The 19,808-nt window shown below is 42.8% G+C and overlaps 1 protein-coding gene across 3 annotated transcripts in view; it reads left to right on the top strand.

Annotated features, from left to right (window-relative positions):
* gse1b (Gse1 coiled-coil protein b) overlaps positions 1-19,808 on the top strand; it is a 160,893-nt gene that overhangs the window by 93,875 nt on the left and 47,210 nt on the right. The window contains exon 1 of one of the 3 annotated variants that reach the window (XM_020608531.1): positions 7,753-8,405. The exons of 1 other annotated variant lie outside the window; for it this stretch is intronic. In XM_020608531.1, coding sequence (XP_020464187.1) covers positions 8,369-8,405 — 37 coding nt within the window. In that variant the 5' untranslated portion in view covers positions 7,753-8,368. Of the gene's footprint in view, positions 1-7,752; positions 8,406-8,883; positions 8,972-19,808 lie in introns of those variants that run through there. One more of the 3 variants, XM_020608557.1, reaches the window with a different exon arrangement.

The following is a 19,808-nucleotide window of genomic DNA, read 5'->3' as shown; positions in this document are numbered from 1 at the left end:
ACTGGAGGCAAGAGCTATGTCATCTAAAGTAACTATATGTTTAGATAGCAGTTTTCTAAGGTTTTCAGGCCCAAGCACAATGACTTTGGTTTTGTCAGAGTTTAGAAGTAAGAAGTTGCAGGTCATCCAGGCCTTTATGTCTTTAAGACATGCTTGAAGTTTGACCAGCTGATCTGATTCATTTGGCTTCATAGATAAATATAACTGAGTATCATCTGCATAGCAATGGAAATTTATGTTGTGCTTCCTGATAATATTGCCTAAAGGGATCATGTATAAAGTGAAGAGAATTGGGCCTAACACAGAGCCCTGTGGAACGCTGTGACTAACGTCAGTTTGTGTGGAACATTTGTCATTGACATGAACAAATTGAAATCTTTCTGATAAATAAGATTTGAACCAACTTAGCGCAGTTCCTTTAATCCCAATAACATGTTCAAGTCTCTGCAGTAAGATGCTGTGATCAATGGTGTCAAAAGCAGCACTGAGATCTAAGAGGACAAGTATGGAGACAAGTCCTTTGTCCGAGGCTAGGAGAAGATCATTGGTGACTTTCACCAATGCGGTTTCTGTACTATGATGGACTCTAAATCCTGACTGAAAATCCTCAAACAAATCATAACTGATTAACCTGTTAATAGAGAGAGGTTAATCAGATCTACTATGGATGTGTTGATTAGGGGAAAGTAGAGAAGCTACATCAGGAATATCAGTTGTTTAGAAAATGGTAGCTCAGGCAAAGCGTGGTGCTACTGTTTAATTGATTTTTGTTCTAACAGCAATGAGGAAGTCATCATATTTAGATAGATATTTCACTTGCACACAAAACCAACGGATTTATGTGTATGTACACTGATCGGCATTAACATTATGACCTGCAGTGTGGGAGAAGCCCTCACCCACTCATCAACCATCACAGTTTGGCCCTTGTCAAATTTGCTCAGATCCTCATGTTTGCCTGTTTTTCCTGCTTCCAGCATGTCAGCTTCGGGGACTGAATCTTCACCTGCTGCCTAACATACCCCACACACTGACAGGTGCCTTCGTAATGAGATTGTCAGTGTTATTCACATCAACTGTCAGTGGTCAGAACATTATGGCTGATCAGTGTATATATTGACTAATGTAATGCAACTGCCTCTCTGGCTTTTAAATAAAAAGTTACTAACCCTATGTGAATGGTTACTTTGCTACTGTCTGTTTACATGGCACAGCATCAATAGCCTTGTAGCTTGTTACGGTGTCGACATAAATTTTGTTCGACTGAGCAGAAATCAAACCAGATGTGTGTGTATAAAAGTCAAGTCAGTCAATGCTGCCTTTGGCTCCAAGGACTTGTACTATTCTACACTCTGACTTTCTCCAGACTTCTATTGTCTTAACTGAAAGTGTTAGGTTACACATAGAGATATCTGCTTTGTTTTTTGCCAAAATAAATGGTCAAATAGACTCTCTCTTGCAGTGTTGCCAGCAGGGTCTCCAGTACATGAAGCTGTTAACTTGAGAATCAAGTGTTTATCTTCACTGTCTTTTAAAACCTGAGATAGGCAGGATCAGTAACACCAAAGCCAAAATCAGTTGTTGGATGGTGGCCTGAGATTACAAAACAACTCCTCTTTCTTTTGTTTCTCTTTTTGGTGTGTGGTTTCCTTGTTATGTTAGGTTATTTATCTGTTTATCTGCCAGCAGTGCATGATCATAAGAAAATCATGAATATTTTAAAGCATTTTAAAATGTTTGTATTTGACATTCTTTCTCTGTTAAAAAAAATACACTACCTTTTTTCTAGAGTTCATCAGCTGTCTGTTGTTTGACAATTTTTGTTTGATTTCAAAGTCAGGTCATTTCAGTTCTTGGTGAAGGAAAAGACAGACATTATGTGTGTGAGCATACACACCTTTTGCTGTCATGTGTAACTGCAGGGTGACAGCACCAGTGTATGTATGACAGGTGTGTGACATGTTTTAGATGAGCGTGTGCCACTGTGGGTTAGTTTCATGTAGCGGACACAGTGTGTGAATGAGCTGTAAACATATTAGGTGACGTGAGGATAAGTGGATTTTGACAGCAGGTGGTTTGCATCTAACGACCGAGCAAATGGTTAGTTTTACTTTCACCCTTGCTTGGCTACATCTTTGAAATATGGAGAATATGGGAGGTTCCTATAAAGCAGTTTGAGGTGAAGCTCAGTTTATCCTTGCTGCTGTTGTTTCTCCCTCGTCTCACCAGACTGAACAAATGTGAGCTCTAATGGTAAATACCTGGAACACATGTGCTGTTTTATTGACATGTATTTTTAAAATATATTTTCAATGTGCAGATGACTGTCAAATTAAAAAGACATAATAACATAAATAAAACAGCTTCACTGTTCATTTGCAAAGATTCTCCAGGTCTCTGAAAATCTTTCTTTAAAAAGATGTTTCCCCATTTGGTGATTTTATGATAGTGCTGGTGAACCCTGTCTGACATGAAATCTCTTGTGTTTATTTGAATTAAGATTATTGACTGCATATAAAAGATGGATAAACCCAATGTGACCTCACCCATTGGTTTTCTGAAGAGTGGTTTTGAAGCTCAGGTCTGGCCATTGTCATCTTGGTAGTGCTTCACTCCACCTGCCATGGCTAATCCAAAAATGGGAAAGGAGGTGGAGCTTGAGTGGAGCTCACTAGACAGCTAGAAGCTAATCACCTGTGGCTGAACCCTCATATCTATCAGTCAAAGCAGCCACACCCTTATTTACGTGTGCATAACTTTTAGTCGTAAAATAATTGAAACAGGTGAGTTACATAAAAATTCGCTCTCTGTGCAGTTGTCATGGAAGGGGAAATTAGCTATAGGGAGGGTTAGGGTTTTTGTACGAGGCTGTGGCCGTTCAAGGAACTGCAGGTTTTGCTACATCTGATACATTTGATACATTTCATTTGTCAGCCTCAGTGGTTGCTGCTTGATAAAGCGCTAATGAATGCAAGGACCATAGTACATGGTTTACATGCTTTTTTATTGTAATCAAACTATTCAGTGGCCACCTCAGACTTTTTACTGAATCATCTAAAAAAAAAATTTTATTCCTATTTATCCCAAGTTACGATGTCCATTCCTTTGTCTGTCTGCACTGTTTACTGCCTGTTTATACTGTTTATTTTGCACTGTTTGTCGCTGTTAATACTGCTTATTTGTTATACTACACAGCCATATTTTGGTTTACTTGCCCCTTGCATGGGGATATGTACATGCACATTGAGAGCTGATGTACCAGAGTCAAACTCCTCGTGTGTCCGACACACCTGGCCAATGAAGCTGATTCTGATTCTGATTTTGATACTGATTCTGGGTTTAGTTCAGGATTCTCTTCAGCATTTCAAATGAAACACAAAAATTGTTATTTATATATAATCTACATTTCTGTGAGATAATAATATCTGCTACCTTGAAATATAACACGTTTGCTCACAGCTTCTTTTTTTTTTTCTCCATGTAAACCATCCTCCACCTCATGGCTGTTGGACTCTTCATCACTAACCCTGACACCTCACTTTTCAGGTAAGTGCTTAAACTCATGTGCACACATACACACGCGCATTGCTCACTTATTGTGCCTGTGATCATTGTGTGTTGCCATTGAAGTTCTTAGTGAGGTAACACTCCTGGTTAATGTTGCTAAGAAACAGCAGTGTGTAAAAGTGCACAACTGACCTTGGTTGCTGTCCTTGACACTGAGGTGAGGAACTGTAATTACACTGTAAACACACTGAGTATCACTTGGATACAAAGTATTAGCAAAATGTAATGTCTTTTAGTATGAAGCATCTTTAGATAAAATGTTTTCTTTCATTATTTCAGCAGCAGTGTGTGACTGCGTGCACATGTATTCACATATATTTGCCTGCGTGTGTGTTGTGCTCAGCTGGCCAGGCAAGAGTTGTGTAATTGCAGGGTTATTGCTGCTGGGCCTGATGGGTAATGACACATTTGCAAATTAATTCTCAGTGCTAGGCTCTGATTAGCATACGGACAGAAGCATCTCACACACAAAGACCAATACGTACACTCACATGTGCTCACACACACTTCACAAGCTTCTAATCACAAGCAAGAGGTCAGGTTAAATGGGTACGTGTAACGGTGGAGTGGGTGAGTGAAGGGTGATGAGATATTATTTCTCATCAGATCTGATATGTGTTGACACTGAAATCCAGATCTTTTTAAATCTGTCCTGTTACACACAAATACCTGTCCTTTCGTTTCATAAGGTCATTGGTTGATGATGATGATTAGTGTTTAGTGATTTTCAGCTAAATCAAATTGTGATGGTGTTAGACAAAATATATGTATATTATCACAGTCACAGGTTGTCATTGTTATATTGATTGGTAGCAACATGTCAAAAAAGTGGATCTTATCTAATATAAGTACATCAGGTGTAGAGGAAGTAGAAAGGAGAGTGATTTTGATGTCAACAATATGTGCATTTATTGTGTGAAAAACCCCCACAAAAACTGTAATGCTTGGGTTTTTGTTTTTTGGCACTGCACATCCACTCTCCTGATATTCCCTCTGTCTTTCTTTCTGAGAATCCTGCACCTGTGTGAAGGAACCGACCAGTTTTTATAATCATGTCCAAGCGCAGCACATTATAGGAGTATGCTGAATATGTGTGTACAGTATGTGAGGCTGTGTGTGGTAGAGAAAGATTATAGTGATTCCTTATCTTCACTTTCCCTGCTGTTAAAAAAAAATGACATGCACAGTCCTTGTGGGGACTTTACACTGAGTTCTATTCATTACTTGAACCTTAACCAAAACCACTTCTTGATTAACCCTAACTCTTACTTTAACCTTAAATCAAGTCATCACCCTAAAATTCAATGATTTCCATGTGGGGACCAGAGGAAGGCCAAGTCCTCACAGCGTGTGTGTATAAACAGGTTTTGGTCCCCACAATACTAGCCACACACACACACACACTGACAACAACTGAGAGAGTTTTGTTTTTTGTGAGGGGAGGGGCATTGTAGGAAAGAAAGTTGCATAGTGGGTTGACAGGGGGTATAGGAGATTTGTGTGTATGTTTGTGGCAGAGACAGAGATCCTTTTTGTGTTCCCTCCCTCCTGTTTTCATCTTTTTATTTTTCCCTTGTATTTAACACCCCCTATTCACTTCTTTTGTTCTTCCCCTCTTTCCTGCTATTCTCCTCTCCCTCTCCCTATTACTTCTTGATCAGTGTTTTCAGTGGCACATGCTGCCTTGGTCCCCAGGGAGCTTTTATAGCATTTCAGTACATGTGTGTGTTTTTTTGTGTGTGTGTGTGCGTGTGTGTGTGCATTCTTTCTTCTGTACAGCACTTGACAAATGTGACTCATTACACTACCTTAAACAAAAGAGGTCTATGGCTATTCTCTAGCATTGCCTATCCCTTAATGTGCAGGACAGTTTAAAAGAAAGAAAGAAAAACAGCAAACATTTTTGTACCCTACCTGGCACTGGCCTCTTCACTGAACTGTGTAACATTCATGGCTTTATTTTAAGACAGAGGTAAAGAGGTAAACATCATGCAAAGGGAGATTTGATGTGCATGTAATCAAAGTGAGAATCCAAAGCACCCAACATCACCTCTGCTCATGGTGGCAGTTAGAACTTCCTGTTGCGCTCTTCTTTCATGCTTTTTCTTTAAGGCAGTGATATTTTCTTCTAAATGATATTTTATTGATTTATAATAGTTAGTGAAGTACAAAAGCAGCACAGCAACATGAATTTGTCTCTAAAGATGGAGCCTAAAACAAATACAAACAAACCAGAGTTCAACGATCTGGGATAACTGTTCCCTTCAAAACAATGAAAAGCAGCCATATCCTTTGGGAAGCATGAAACTAATTCAAAGATGTATTTTCAATAATAAAAGTAATGCGAGTGCTCTTTTGATTGCTGTGCCCTCTTCAGAATGTCTTTTGTTTTTCAAATTTGCTTAAAATGTGTGAAACCATCTGGACCTGTAGTGTGTACCAAAACAAATGGATTTCCTGCTCTTTATCTTCATCTCGTCCACCCTACAGAAATTGCATGCTGTATTTTTAGTTCTCTGTCGTTCTCTGTCTATCTCTGTCTGTCAGCGTGTCATCAGACTTAGTAGTGTAGCACCTCAGGGGGACACTTCACCTCTCAACCTGTCTTGCAAGGTGCTAGACACTTCAACACCTACCTGCACAGAAGCACACACATGCCTTCCAGCGATGATAATGTGCATTGTTTGCACACATTTAGCATGAAGGGTGTGTCAATGTGAACATGCTGCCCAGTCCTGCTTATTATAGATTAAACACCTACACACTGTTGACACATTGTCTAATTAAACATTTACTGATTTCCTGTCTTTGTATTAATAGAAAGGGCTTTGTTCCCAGAACCCCAACCCGCCCCCAGCTTCCCTCCATATCTCAGTTTATGGACTCTCTTCCACTTCTGCATGTGCTCTCTCCTTCTGTCTACCTCCAGTCTCTCTTCCTTCAATCATCTGTCCCTATTAGTGATTATTTGCCCTATTTGCCTGTGAGCATGCCTTTCACGCTCCCACTCTTTCACACTGAGCTTGTTGTGCTTGAGGATGTGTGCTGTGGAGTTTTGGTTCTTGTCCTCTGAGTCTTCCTGAAGGTGTGGGACCCCCTCAGTCCACCTCCCTCTTCTTTCTTGCTAAACTCCTGCCAATCCCCCCTTTCTTTCTCTCCCACTATGAGTTTCATACAATGGGTCTAGGAGCAAGTCAGCCTTAAGGGCAAACTGTCCTGCTAGACTGTTCCTCTATCATCTCACCCTTTCTCTCTCACACACTCTCTTGCACCCTCTCGTCCTCTCCTGCTCTCCTGCATGGCTGCTTCCCAGCAGATAGTTAAGTCCTCACCTCTTTTGCCTCCATCTCAGTCAGGTTTATGTGCAGAGCAGGTGGCAGTATAACACGGTTTGTGTTTGTGTGTTTATTCATGTGCGTGTGTGTGTGTGTGTGTGTGTGTGTGTGTGTGTGTGTATGTGTGTGTGTGTGTGTATGTGTGAGAGAGAGAGAGAGAGAAGGGGGGAAAGTCTGCTGTCAGCGCAGCATGGTGAGCAGTCTGTGTGCTAGGCTGCACAAGCCAAGTTTCCTAGACGGACACACAAACGCACCCACACACTCGCAGACAGAGACAAGGACTCTCATTTTCAGAGAAGAGAATGGAGGTGGGGGATCTTTTATATTTGCCTCTTCCAAACACGTAGCTGTTCTATTGTGAGCTGCCCTTGAAGACCTGCAGCACTCTCTCTGCACTCTCTATTAGTTGATGGTTTCCTATTGCCTGTTATAGTGTGAACAGATGCTCCCTTGATAGTCGTTGGCCTCTCGCTGTCACTGGGGCTGTTCAATCAGCTGTCACCCTGACATCAAATTGAACTGTGACCACTCTCTTCCTTGGATGAAGCATCAGCACTGACTAGTATTTCCTTCTCATCTGTACCCTTGCTTCTTCTATCTCTTTTCGTTCTGACACCACCACCACCACCCTCACACACACACACACGCGCACACACATTTCTCGCTATCTGGCTGTGTTGTTGCCTGGAGGGAGTTCATTCAGCCCTCCTTCTCTCCTCCTCTCCTCCACCTCCTTCTCTCCATATCGGCAGTGAAAGAGAGGGAGAAAAAGGGAGGGTGAGAAAATGAGAGAGCGAGAAAGAGAGAGAGAGAGTGGCAGCAGTAGCGGAGGAAGCAGAGCCGTCTCTCCTCTGATCATCTTTCTTGGAGAGAGAGATAAAAGACAGTCCCAGGAATCAGTCGTCCCTCTCGTCTGCAGGATTTACTCAGTCTGTATTTTATCCTCCCTTCTGCATCTTTTGACCTCTTCCTACCACTGGACCACACGCTTTTACATCTTTCTCTGGGTGCCCCAGCTCTCTGGGTGTGTGTTTGTATGTGTGTGCTTCAGAAAGGGCTAGAGAAAACGTGTTTCCTGCTGGTGCTTGGAAACAAGTGTGTGACCCATTGCCCAGGGGATCTGGAGCAAAAGCAAGGGGTCGAGAACAGGGGAGTGCTCAGGGGCTGACCCCTTACACCACTCTGTCTGTGTGTATCTGTATGAGAGTGTCAGTGTGCATGTATATGTGTGTGTGTGTGTATGTGTGTCTTAGCTGGCTGGGCGGTCCCAGCCTTACGCTTGGTTAGTGAAGACCAGAGAGTGGGGATGACAGGCTGAGTCCCAGCCCAGCCTCCCCACATACAGAGCCTCGTTTCTGGGTGGCTGCGAGGGCTCAGCCCCTCTCTAGCTCAGTCATCCAGGACAGGACAGCCGTCTGCACATTTGAGACAAGTTTCTCTCTCTTTATGACACTTAAACAGTGACCATGTTCGGACTAAAAGCACCACTTTACTACTTGCCGGGTAAGCTAATGTTAGTTGTATGTACTGTGGATATTTACATTTGTGTGTTTTATGCATATATGCTTGCAAATCCATTTTGTATAGACACAGTGGTATTGAATTTATGTACATGTGCATGTGTGTCCTTCTGTGTATGTTATAAGAAAGTGCACAGGAGGTTTAAGGTTGGCTCTGAAGTGCCTTTATCAGCATGAAAGTCAGCAGGTAAACAGGACACTAAGTGGCAGCATGTGTTTTAACCAGAACAACCAAACAGCAAGTAGAGGAAGGAAGTAAATGTATGATTTTGTATGTGTGACTCTCTGTCTCTGTCTGTATCTGAGTGTCTGTGTCTATGCAGGGGGCTATACACACGAGCATATACACATGCATGTTTGTGGTTTTGTGTGTGTGTGTCTGTGCATGTGAGAAAAAGAGTGAGTACTGGGGCGGCGTAAGGTTACCGGCGGTCGGCGCTTAACTGTGTCTCACGGCTGGCTGGGCACTGATTGTGGAGAGGACAGCCAAGAAAGGGCAGTGAGAGAGGGAGAGAGGATGACACACAGAGGTAGAAAGGAAAAGCGGAAGTGAGTGGAATATTCCTTGGACTTATTATACCCTACCATATTTATTTTATTTGTGCCTGTGTGTTTTCATGTGGAATTTTGTCCAAAATATATTATTTTCCCCATTGTTATTTGTTTAATATGCACACTACACTTAACACACCTGTGAAGTAGACAAAAAATATCTGCACTATGCAGTGAATAATGTACAGTATGGAGTGCTGGCTGTTTCACTCTTCTGTCAGTGTCGATCTCAGAGATGCATATTGCTATTTATAGTGTGTTTGTGTGTGTTTGTTGTCTCCCTACAACAGAATTGGGTACACTTTACTGACACTTAGTAGAGATAAATTATTTGTGTGTTCGTGTCAGCAGGTAGAGTGTGCAGTTAGTCCACAGCCGACACCACTCACATTTCACTCTACAACCCTATGGCCTGTTCTAATAGACCTCTCTATCTGCCAGCTGCCCAGTCTGCTAACCTGTTTATTAATAGGGATGTTTTACTTTTACCTTTTCATCTTCAGCTTGCTGACTTACTGTACATTACCGCTAAAGTGTGTTACAATTTTATACTATTAATGGTTGATTTGCTTCCTTTTGCAGCAAGAATGTGAAAGAAAAGGTTAAAAGGCTAAAAGGCAGTCCTTTTAACCTTTTCTTTCTTCCTTTCTTTCACATAATTTTTTATTTTATTTTGTTTTTTACATGCTTTCACTATGCAGTATGCACATTGTTGCAGTACTGGTGTTTGAAGCACAAAACACCCCAAGGTTCACTGTTTTGAATTAGTAGTAGATGGAGGCCCACTTGAAAAGGTTGTTTGCATGCAACACATCATTATTTTTTTGGCCTGCAAGTGATATAACAGCACAAATGTATCACACACACTATAATCTCTCTAAGGATAAAAGTGCAGCAACTGTCCAATGAAAAACAGATATTACTTTTCTCCGTTGAATGAATTATCAGTGCAGGCTCACCACATCTGTACATTAGTGAATACACTTAGCAGCAAATCTGTGTGTCACCAGTTTGGGTTGTGGATAGTTATTACCACAAATCAGAGAAGTATATTTTTAAAAGCTTGTGCCATTTGTAAGCATTTGTAACACTTTTTACTTTAGACAGAAAACTTATACCGGCTTTATATTTGCCACAAGCCCTTACTTTGTGATCCTGTTCTCTTCAGCATGTCGACAGGCTTCACCATGTCTTCTGCTTCTTGCTAGCCTACCTCTCTTGTTCAGAAGGAGGGTTTTGAAATGGAGATCTGCTGGTAAAGGCCACAGAGCTCCTGCTGTGTGAGAAATAAAGACAGAAAGAAAGTGAGGTGTATGTGTGTGTGTGTCTCTGTGTGTGAGGAGATCATCCAAAGAGAGGAAAGGCTCAATGCCGTACTGTTCTTCATGTGTCAGAGCCTCTGACCAGAGTGTACTCCTTAAAGTCAAGGTGACACTGGGATTAACAGAGCAATACAAGAAACAACAAAAAAGGAGATGGAGTGATACAAAAAGGAAATTAGAGGGGAAACAGGGAAGATGAGGAGACACACTGTCATCTCTTGTCTCTCTGCACATTCTCCCTGCGTCTCCTCAAGGCTTCCTCTCTCTGACTTGCATCCACCACACAACCTTTCTCTTCATCTTATCTTTCTTCTCCTGGTTTTTTCCTTGGTCCCTATTACCCTTTCTCCTCACCTCATTTTTTGTGTGTGTAGTTGTATGGCTACACATTGCGAGGACAGGTTTGAACTCTAAACAGGAAGGACATTTTCAGAGTTAAGGTTAGAATTAGGTTTTGGTTATGGTTATACATGTACTGTAGTTAAGGTTAGAGTAAGGGGCTATGGAATGCATAATGTCAATGAATGTCCTCACAAAGATAGCTGTACAAACATGTGTGCATGTGTGCCCAGCTCTGTGGGTTGCTTCTTCTCTTCCCCCCTCTTTCATTCAGCCAAAGAATGAGCCCCTGCCTGCCTTCCCATCTTAACCGCCGTTGCCTTGGAGACCATGTCAGACACATGCTAGTTCTCCATGATTATTTAACAACAAAAAAGGTTGGGTTAAATAAAGAGGAATGGGTTGGGGGCATGTGTGTGTGAGAGGGATGGTTAGAGAGCAGAGAAAGAAATGGATTAAGAGAGAATAACAGCATGGGACACAGAGATAAAGGTAGAGAGAAGAAGCACTCAAACTTGGGTTGTATTTACATCAGTACCAAGGTGGAGCAGAGCCAGGGAGCAGCTACTTCAAAATGGAGGACTGCTCGTGGTCACGCTTTCAACATGCCTCCACCTCACTTTTATACACCTTCTGGTTTTATCATTCTTGCTATCCTTTTATCCTTCTTCAGCTGCTTCAAATGTTATCTTGCCATTTTGTTGCTGTTACCATACTTCACATCCTAGTTAGCTCAACTGGCCATAATCATGATGCCAGACCCTAATCATCACATTTACAAGAATAAATGTGGTAACATTTGAAATGGGGGGGAAAACAGGTGTCTTCCAGTTTTCAAGTCCCCAACATCCTTCCTATGTGGACTTTGTTGCCCTTTATATGACATCCTCAATGGTGACTGTTGCTCGGGTCATAATTACTATGACAGCTAGAGCTCTTTTAATTAAACCACCTAGCCTGTTGGTGATATGCAACTTCTGGTCTACTGGTAGGTGCACTTTCTCCTTACACTGAAGCATAATTATGACCACGATAACAACTGGTCATTTAATTTAGTCATGCCATTTGAAACAGCTGTCTCCCTCTTTTATTCTTCAAGGTGATTTCACAGAGATAAATACTTGTTTATACCTCATATGTAACCTATATATATGTGTGTTTTGTCTGTGATGCCTGTGTGCATGTTTTTCTGCTGCGTGTGTGCTGTGTGGTATTGTATTCATGTTTGTGTGTATTGACTGCATGCTCAGGTCTATGGGATCGCTTTCTGCTGTTGTTGTCTCTCCAAAGTATTTGTGCTTATAGCCTGAGGGTTAAATAGTGAGAAAGAGGAAGAAGAGGAGAGAAAACAGGGTGGACAGAGAACAATAGAGTCAAACAGTCAAAGAAAAAGATAAAAGAACTTGATGCCGAAACCACAAACCACAGAGGTAAGCAAGAGAAAGGGAGGTTAAAAAGCAAGAAGAGCTGGGGTTTTGTTATGATAGGCCAGACTGACAAGGTTTGGCACTGAGAGCTAATCCTGCCAAACTCGCTTTGTGGCAGACTGCTACTTGTAGCATTAGGCATTTCTCACCAATGTTTCCCTATGCTCAAAATCTTTTGAGATAGATTCAAATCAGACAGCCAATTTGTAATCCAGTCCACTTGTCAGGACTGGAGGCAGAGTGAAAAATGGATAACCAAATGTCTGCTATTTACCTCAGTGTCTCCGCTTTAATACAGGAAGAGAAGCAAGATTAACACAAACACGTGGAACTAAATCACTGATTCCTGTGCCCTTCTCTCTTCACTTCACCCTGGTGTTCTCTGAAAATCAGCTCCTACATAAAGCAGCAACATGGACAAAGCCTTTCTCCTTTCGCACACACACACACTTGCAGTCAGGAGCAGTACATGGACTTACATTAATTTCCAGAAGACTTATCCTAACCTTTACAAGAACATTAACACTCTAACCTTACACCCTGTCATTTTTGTAAAATTTGAGGAATTAGTCATGTGGCTGAGTCTCCGGTCCCCGCAAAGCAGTGTGCTCCCAGTGTTCTGTCCCCACAAGTATATATAAACAAGCTTCTGTCTGAGTGCGCACAGAACAATCACATAGCCAAGTTTGAGAGCACAGTCAGATCACTCATTGATAAAACAAGCAGAGGAGTCCATACTCTGTTAGATTATCTGTGCAGCAGTGCGATCGTTACATCCAATTAATTACAATATCTTTACTTCTCTCCATTCCTAGCTGACACTCCTCCAATCACTTCCTAAAACCCCCCTGCTGCGTCTACTACTACCTTTATGCTAGTGTCTTTGTGAGTGTCACCCATCTCTCTGCATCTTTCTCCTTGTCCCTCTGTGCTTTTATCCCCCAGTTCACTCTATTATTGTTTCCACTTATCTATTCCTCCTCTGCTCTTTAGTCCTTCTATCCCTCCATCCCTCCCACTCCATGTGCTCTGACAGCTCTGTCATTAGATGGCAGTAGCAGCAGTAAAGCAGTCACAATGATGGACTTCTAGCTCCCTCACCCTTTCTCTCTGCCTCTCCCTTTCCCTTGCTATGCCCTTGCTATAAAAGCTTTGACCCATTCTTGATGTGGCATCTGTTCCATGCCAGTCTGCATGTGGCACTGGCCAGGTCATGGCCATAAAGGTTGGCGGTAGTGTGTCTCACAGGCTGCCCCCCTTAGCCTCGTCGTAAACCTGAGGCTATTAAACCCTGACCCTGCACACCTGTGGCCTCCACTCTTCTCTGGATACAAGCCACCACCAGTAACAGTGCCAGGGGAGTTCCAGATACACACACACATTTGTATGTCTGTAATACCCAAATCATTATTCAGACTTGAGCACAACTAGTTCAACATTTCCCCCCGTCTATAGTCTTTATGCTAGATTAAGCGAAACATGACTCCAGCTCTGTACTCAGAGGTAGTATTATGGCATTTTGAGGAATGCATGTGTTCGTCTTCTAGCTAAGAGTTAGATTAGATGATTAATGCCATTCATGTCTGTAAGCTAAGTATATCAAACTGGAGGCAGCAGGGGATTAGCTTAGGTTAGACTGGAAGCAGGGTGAAACATCTAGCATGGCTCATCTAAAGCTCATTAACATCTTACATCTTAATTGTTTAATTTGTACAGAAACTGAAGTGTAAAAATGACAAGTTGCATGTAACACATGGATATGAGAGTGGTATCACTTGTTGCATGTAACACCCAGAAAGCTAATTCAGTATTTCCCAAATTCTTGAGCTATCCCTTTGAATAAAATCATGAAAATGTGATACAACTATCCTCACATTTCTCTTGGGACATTTTGTTCACCTGCACTGGAAGACAAGAAAACGCAACAGACAAATAGACAAAAACCCTCACCCACTGACACACCATTCCAGTAGACATTTGGTGTGCTAACAGGTGCAGGGGGTAATGGGGACTTCACTGGTATTACAGTAAAACACACCACTGTAGTTTATAGACTGCACTCAGCCCTTCTTCTCCTTTACTCGTACCCTCTTGTCAGTTTGGCACCAGGGAGACACAGTGCTGTTTGTGTAGTGCACTGTGTTGTATCTGGGTTTGCTTGTTCTGCTCTTTTGAGGTCATAGACAGTGCATACACATGCACACATATAGAGGCAGTAGTAAGATGATAAATGTCTCCTTCACAGTTGTGTGGATGCAGGGTTATCAGTTGACAGGTCTTGTGTGTTTCACTCGGCATGCTTGTCAAACACTCGGCTATCATGATGGACAGTCACCTTTGCTCTTTTGCGTTAAGTTGCTTTGAACTTCTATGAACCTCATCTAGAATGCAAGTGCAACGAGCATGTGGGCACACTTGTATGTCGTGGTTGAATGTTAGTGTGAGTGTGTGTGAATATTGTCACCTCTCTCCCGAAAGATTATTCCAGCAGCAGAAATAGCTGAGCTGTAATTGCCTTCATCTTCCTTTACCTCTACTAATCAAATTAGACTACAGAGAATTTTAATTAAACCCTGCCTGCATCTGATGGCATTGGGTTCACACACACTTTTATGCATGCATGTCACTACACATTGACACATGCACGTAATGAATGCTATTTTTCACTTACGAGCACTTACTTAACATTAGAAAGCAGAGTTTGTAAGCGTTCCACCAGCTGACCACTAAAATGCATTGAAGCTGGGTGTGGAGGTGATGCCACTCTCTCTGAGGTTATTTGTGTAATTGATTTGTTAAAATGCGGTACTCCAATGATGGATAAAGGAAGTTCTGAGGAAGCAATGATTTGAGAAAGAAAAACCACATCTAAAGATGTATATGGGTACAGAGGTTTGTTAATGTTTATGTCTTTCACATGCACACCCATGCAGAGAGAGTCAGACATACAGGAGACTGGCATATGTTGCCAGATGAGCCTCTTCTGCAATGTAGGTTGTCCACTTCCTGGCAGAGCACCGGACAAGCGGGCTCAGTTGAGCAGTCAGGTCATCATACTTATCAGTGTTACATGTACATCCTCACTTCCACATGCATGCGTCACAGATCCACTGTACACACACATACACAGACACGTGAGAACTGGCAAATGCCATTAATCTCTAATGTCCCTACCCTTTTAACTGCACCATAAATGCACAGTTGGTAGAGAAACAAGCACAAAAAAGGAGATAGATGAGGTTAGAGGGAGAGAGCAAGGTAATCCAACCTCACTTTCAGAGATAATTAGGAGTGTGTGGGGCTGAGATCTACAAGGAAGAGGAGGGGAAGACAGAGAACTGTGCCACCCAGAGAGAGGGAAAAAGGCATTTGGAAACTGTACTTTTTCTACTCTGGAGGAGTGTGTGTATTTTACTGGTGGTGGGTGGGGGTGGCCTCTTCAGATGACAGCCTTCCAGTCATTAGTGGATGGGATTTCAGATCATAGCCAATCTCTTCATTAATACAAGAAATGAAGCAACTAAGTATTTTGCCTGTGTTCACTCCCATATCCTTCTCTTTTGTTCGTTCTGTTAAGTATTTGTGTTTCTTACATGCACCTTTGTATCCAGGGGGCTTCTCTCAGGGTGTGATTGTTTGGAAGGGTTAATGAGATGATGAAAGGTCTCAGCAGGAGATGCAGTTGGTTGGAGAGGGGCAACAGGTCCTGGGCTGTCAATTATCTTTCACAGAAGGGATGAATGACCTCGGTCAAAGACCACGCCACATTCAATTATGTAATGAACAAATATCCTCTGCTCACTACTTTATTTGCAAAGGTTCTTGCTGTTTGGGTAGTGTGTGAGTGTGCACTTGTTTGTGTGGCTGATTGGTACTGAGCTTCCAGCCTCGTGGCACAAAGGAAATGGAAATGAGCCATAGGAGACAGATTAAGAGAATGGCGAGAGCTCATCACATCCTATTAAATGCAGGAGATGTCTTGAGGCAAGGTCTCTCTCCTTTTTTCACTCTCCTTTTCCCCTCTCTCTCCCTCCTTCCCATGTCCATAGCTTCTCTCACTCACTCACTGAATGCAGGTCTCAGATAGAGCTTTGGTGTAGGGCCAGTGATCAGTGACTGGGTCTAACGCATTGCAATTTGTGTGTGAGATGTAGAGACAGAGAGAGAATTGATGATGGATGATAGATGATGGTTGTGACCTCAGTTGATGGCCCTGTGCTGGTCAGATGACTTCTTCAGGAGAAGGGGTAATGAGGAGAGGGCACAGGATTACCGCTCCATCACTTTGTGTTTATTGAAGCCTTACATTGATCACAAAGCAAATAGCACAGCTGCTATAGCTGAAAATAAATCTCACATTCTGTATTTTTGTGATTGTCCATGCACATGTCCTGTATGTGCTTTAAAAACAATGGCTGTCTCTTTTTTCTGAAAAAAAATGGGTCAGAGGATTTGGTAATATGCATCATCTCATCCTCTCTCACATCCAGCCCTATGGGCACTGTGTGTGTTTGTGTGTTTACTTGTGTTTATTTGGCTCCTTGGTGTCAGAGTGTAGCCTTGATAGAGGTGGTTTCACACCCGTAGGAAAAACTGCACAAGCTGAAAGGTCAGACAAGGTTACATCAGCTGCTCTAAGTGAGTTGACACACAAACACACTTCTTCTCACACTATGCATTGATGCCTTGAGTCCAGTAAAGACAAGAGTCACTTGCTAGCAGTAAAATATGCCCCACACCACTGGTCCAGGACCAGGATTCCCTATAAATCCCAAAGTACAACCAGTTGAAGATGATGCATCAATCTGAAACACAGTCGTCCGACACTCTGGTGCTGACTGATGTGGCCTGGCTTCTGAGTCTGTAAGTGTCCGCTCCAGTCTCTTGGCATCATGTCAAGAGAGGTCTCAGAAAAGAGCTGGACAACTGGGGGATGCTTAGAAGGGTGGAGAACAGCAGATGAAGGTCAAAGAAATGTAGAGTTTAAGGTGAAGAAAAGGCTAAAGAGGGAGGATGAAGCACTCAGAAAGATCAGACAACTGGATGTTAGCTGGCTGCCAAAAGCACTTCACTGTTTTGTGCAAGACAAGAAAGAGAACTGGCGTGAGAGCAATGAGGTTAGGTGTATGTGTGTGTAGAAGAGGAAAGGCTAGGGGTTGATACTGATGAATGTGGGGGAGGATGATGGGTGGTGGGGATCGGGAACAGATTTGGAGAGGGCCGGCCAGCTGACTCCTAGTGGAGAGTGGCAGGAGTAAGCTGGCGCTGTGGAGGCGGGCATATGGAGGGCAGGTTGGCACTTTGGCTGCCACCGGCGCGTGCACCTGCCGACAGGGGGAGACTGCCAAGAGGAAAGGGGGAGCAAAAAGGCAGAGCGAGAGAGTGGGAGATATGGTGTGTGTGCTGTGTGGTAGTGAATCAGAGTTTGGGGCTGGTAGAAATGGTCTCTGAAGATTTGGACTATTAATGAGGAGTCTAAGTGTATTAGACAACTGTGCGCCCTCTTACTTTGGAGACACATTCATGCACGCTCACAGGTGGATACAGGCAAGTATGCATGCTCACTCATTCCCCAACAATCAATCCTCTATCCTCTAACACACACACACACACACACACACACACACACACACACACTGGTGTTTAATTCACCCCCCCGGTCTATAATAAATACTTGCTCCTCTCTCACCTTGTTTGCCTTAATCTTACAGTCAGATACACCAAGTGTATCTCCTGGTAGAAGAAAAAATAAACAGCCTTGATAATCAGGATAGCATTTAAACCCTTCACTACATACACTACAACACACCCCCTAATTGGACTCAACTGTTTTGCTGCTAACTAGCTGCTAATTAGATCAGTGTATTCCTCTCACTCCCTCTCTCTTTTCCCGTGTCATTATTTGCTACGAACAAAACACTTCCAAGTGTTTTACTAAGAAGTGTGGAGTACTCCTACATGTCGTGGGAAGCGAAGAGATGATTTTTGTCATTAAAACAGATGTCAGAACTGAAAATACTGTATATAACACGGAGCTGAAGCTGAGCTGTGTTTTACATAAATTTAGTTTTTTATTAATCAGTATGTTTGAGTGTTTTGGCTGCTTAACACTGACACAGATGCAGGAACCAGAGGCCTTTGCCCTCGTTAAGCTGCTGTCAGAGAGGGTTTGTAACAGTCCACTGGAGCCCATCTGTATCTTCACACACACATGTACACACCAACAGATCGGTTCATCTGTGTGTTGGGACAAACATACAGTATTGCCTATTTTGTGCACATATACAAAACAGTTTTTACTTTGTTTTCCACATGCACAACATATGGGTTTGCCTACAAATCTGTATGTGTGTATAGGTATTTTTCTTCAGGTTCGTTGTGCAGGTGCATGGTGAAGGGCAGTGACTTTGTGCTCTGGGTTTAGCCTTGGCTGTAGATTCAAGTCTTTGGCCTGCCATGTTTTCCTCTGATCTGCCTCCCACTCTCATCACAAAAACCACAGAGAGCAAGGCAGAGGGAGACGGAGAGGTTTAAAGCCTGGCAGAAACACCATGGCCTTGAGGTGTTATCTCTGCCCCTCACTGTGCTGGAGAGAGGGTGGAGGGGTGCAGAGAGAGGGAAAGGACTGTGGGAGTGATTGCAGTGCAGTCCACTTTTCTTTTTTTTTTCCTGTGTGGAGCAGGATGGTTAGCAGATGGTCTTGTTACCAGCAAAATGAAAATGAACGCAGTAAAATTTGCTTGTGTTAATTCCTCATCCCCCAGGTGAGACCTCGAGCACTAACATACACAGACAAGCACATTCAGACATTCACACACATGTCGCAGATACACTTGCGTGCACGCTCGCTGACATGCATGGTCTTGCCCTGCTGGCTTTAATCACACACCATCTGCATGCAGAGAAAGTGTGTTGGAGGAGTGTGAAGTGAGTGCTTGGCTTAAGGAATGTGTTTCCAGTGTTCATAGCCATAGCTTATGTTGCTTTGGAATGTAAAGAGTGTTACCAAACACATCATGTACTCGCTTCAGAGACCCAGTTGTCCAAAGACCGTGGGTGTTTTGAGGGCAGGCTGACAGAGCTGAAAAGAGGGCTGAATTGGCAATTAGAGGTAAACGGAAGCAAGGGAATCTGTACTAATGGGGAGGAGGAGATGGCATGTTCTTCCACATATGAAGACTAAATCCTTTCATTTTCTCCTCATCCTTCCTCCTTTCCCTGCTTGTTTAGTGGTGAGATGGAAGCTTCTGCTTTGTAACGTCTGCTTCTCCATGTTTGTGTGTTTCGAGTATCCAGGCTAGTCCACAGCTTATCCCTCTGAGTGTGTGTTCTGCAGGGATAGAAGTGCCTTAGATTCCCTTATCGCCTAACAGTAGGACACTTGCTATTGGTGCTTGAACCCCCTGGGAGAAAGAAAATGATGGAGGGAGGAAAAATGAGATAAACACACCTTTACCTGCTGTGTAAAGTGTCATAATCTTGACTTTGCAGTGATTTAGAGAAGCCACACCTGTTTTTCTTGTACACCCGTAGCTCTTTCATGCATCAATGGAAGAATGATATCACCACAGCTTTTCTTATGTGGTAGACCTCTTCACTGGCCAAAATAATTTAATGTCTCTCAAGGGGAAAAGAAAGCTGACAGATTTAAAAGATGCCTGCACTGACAGGGAGGCAGATGCTGTACAGCTAATAGGCCTTCAGTATTCAATGAAGTGAACTGGGGGGGGGGGGGGAAAGGGAAGG

This window comes from Monopterus albus, unplaced genomic scaffold, assembly GCF_001952655.1.
Source record: "Monopterus albus unplaced genomic scaffold, M_albus_1.0 scaffold4.1, whole genome shotgun sequence".
NCBI classification, from domain to species: domain Eukaryota; kingdom Metazoa; phylum Chordata; class Actinopteri; order Synbranchiformes; family Synbranchidae; genus Monopterus; species Monopterus albus.
Note: the sequence above shows the minus strand (reverse complement) of the source record. Positions and strands in the feature narration are given on the sequence as shown.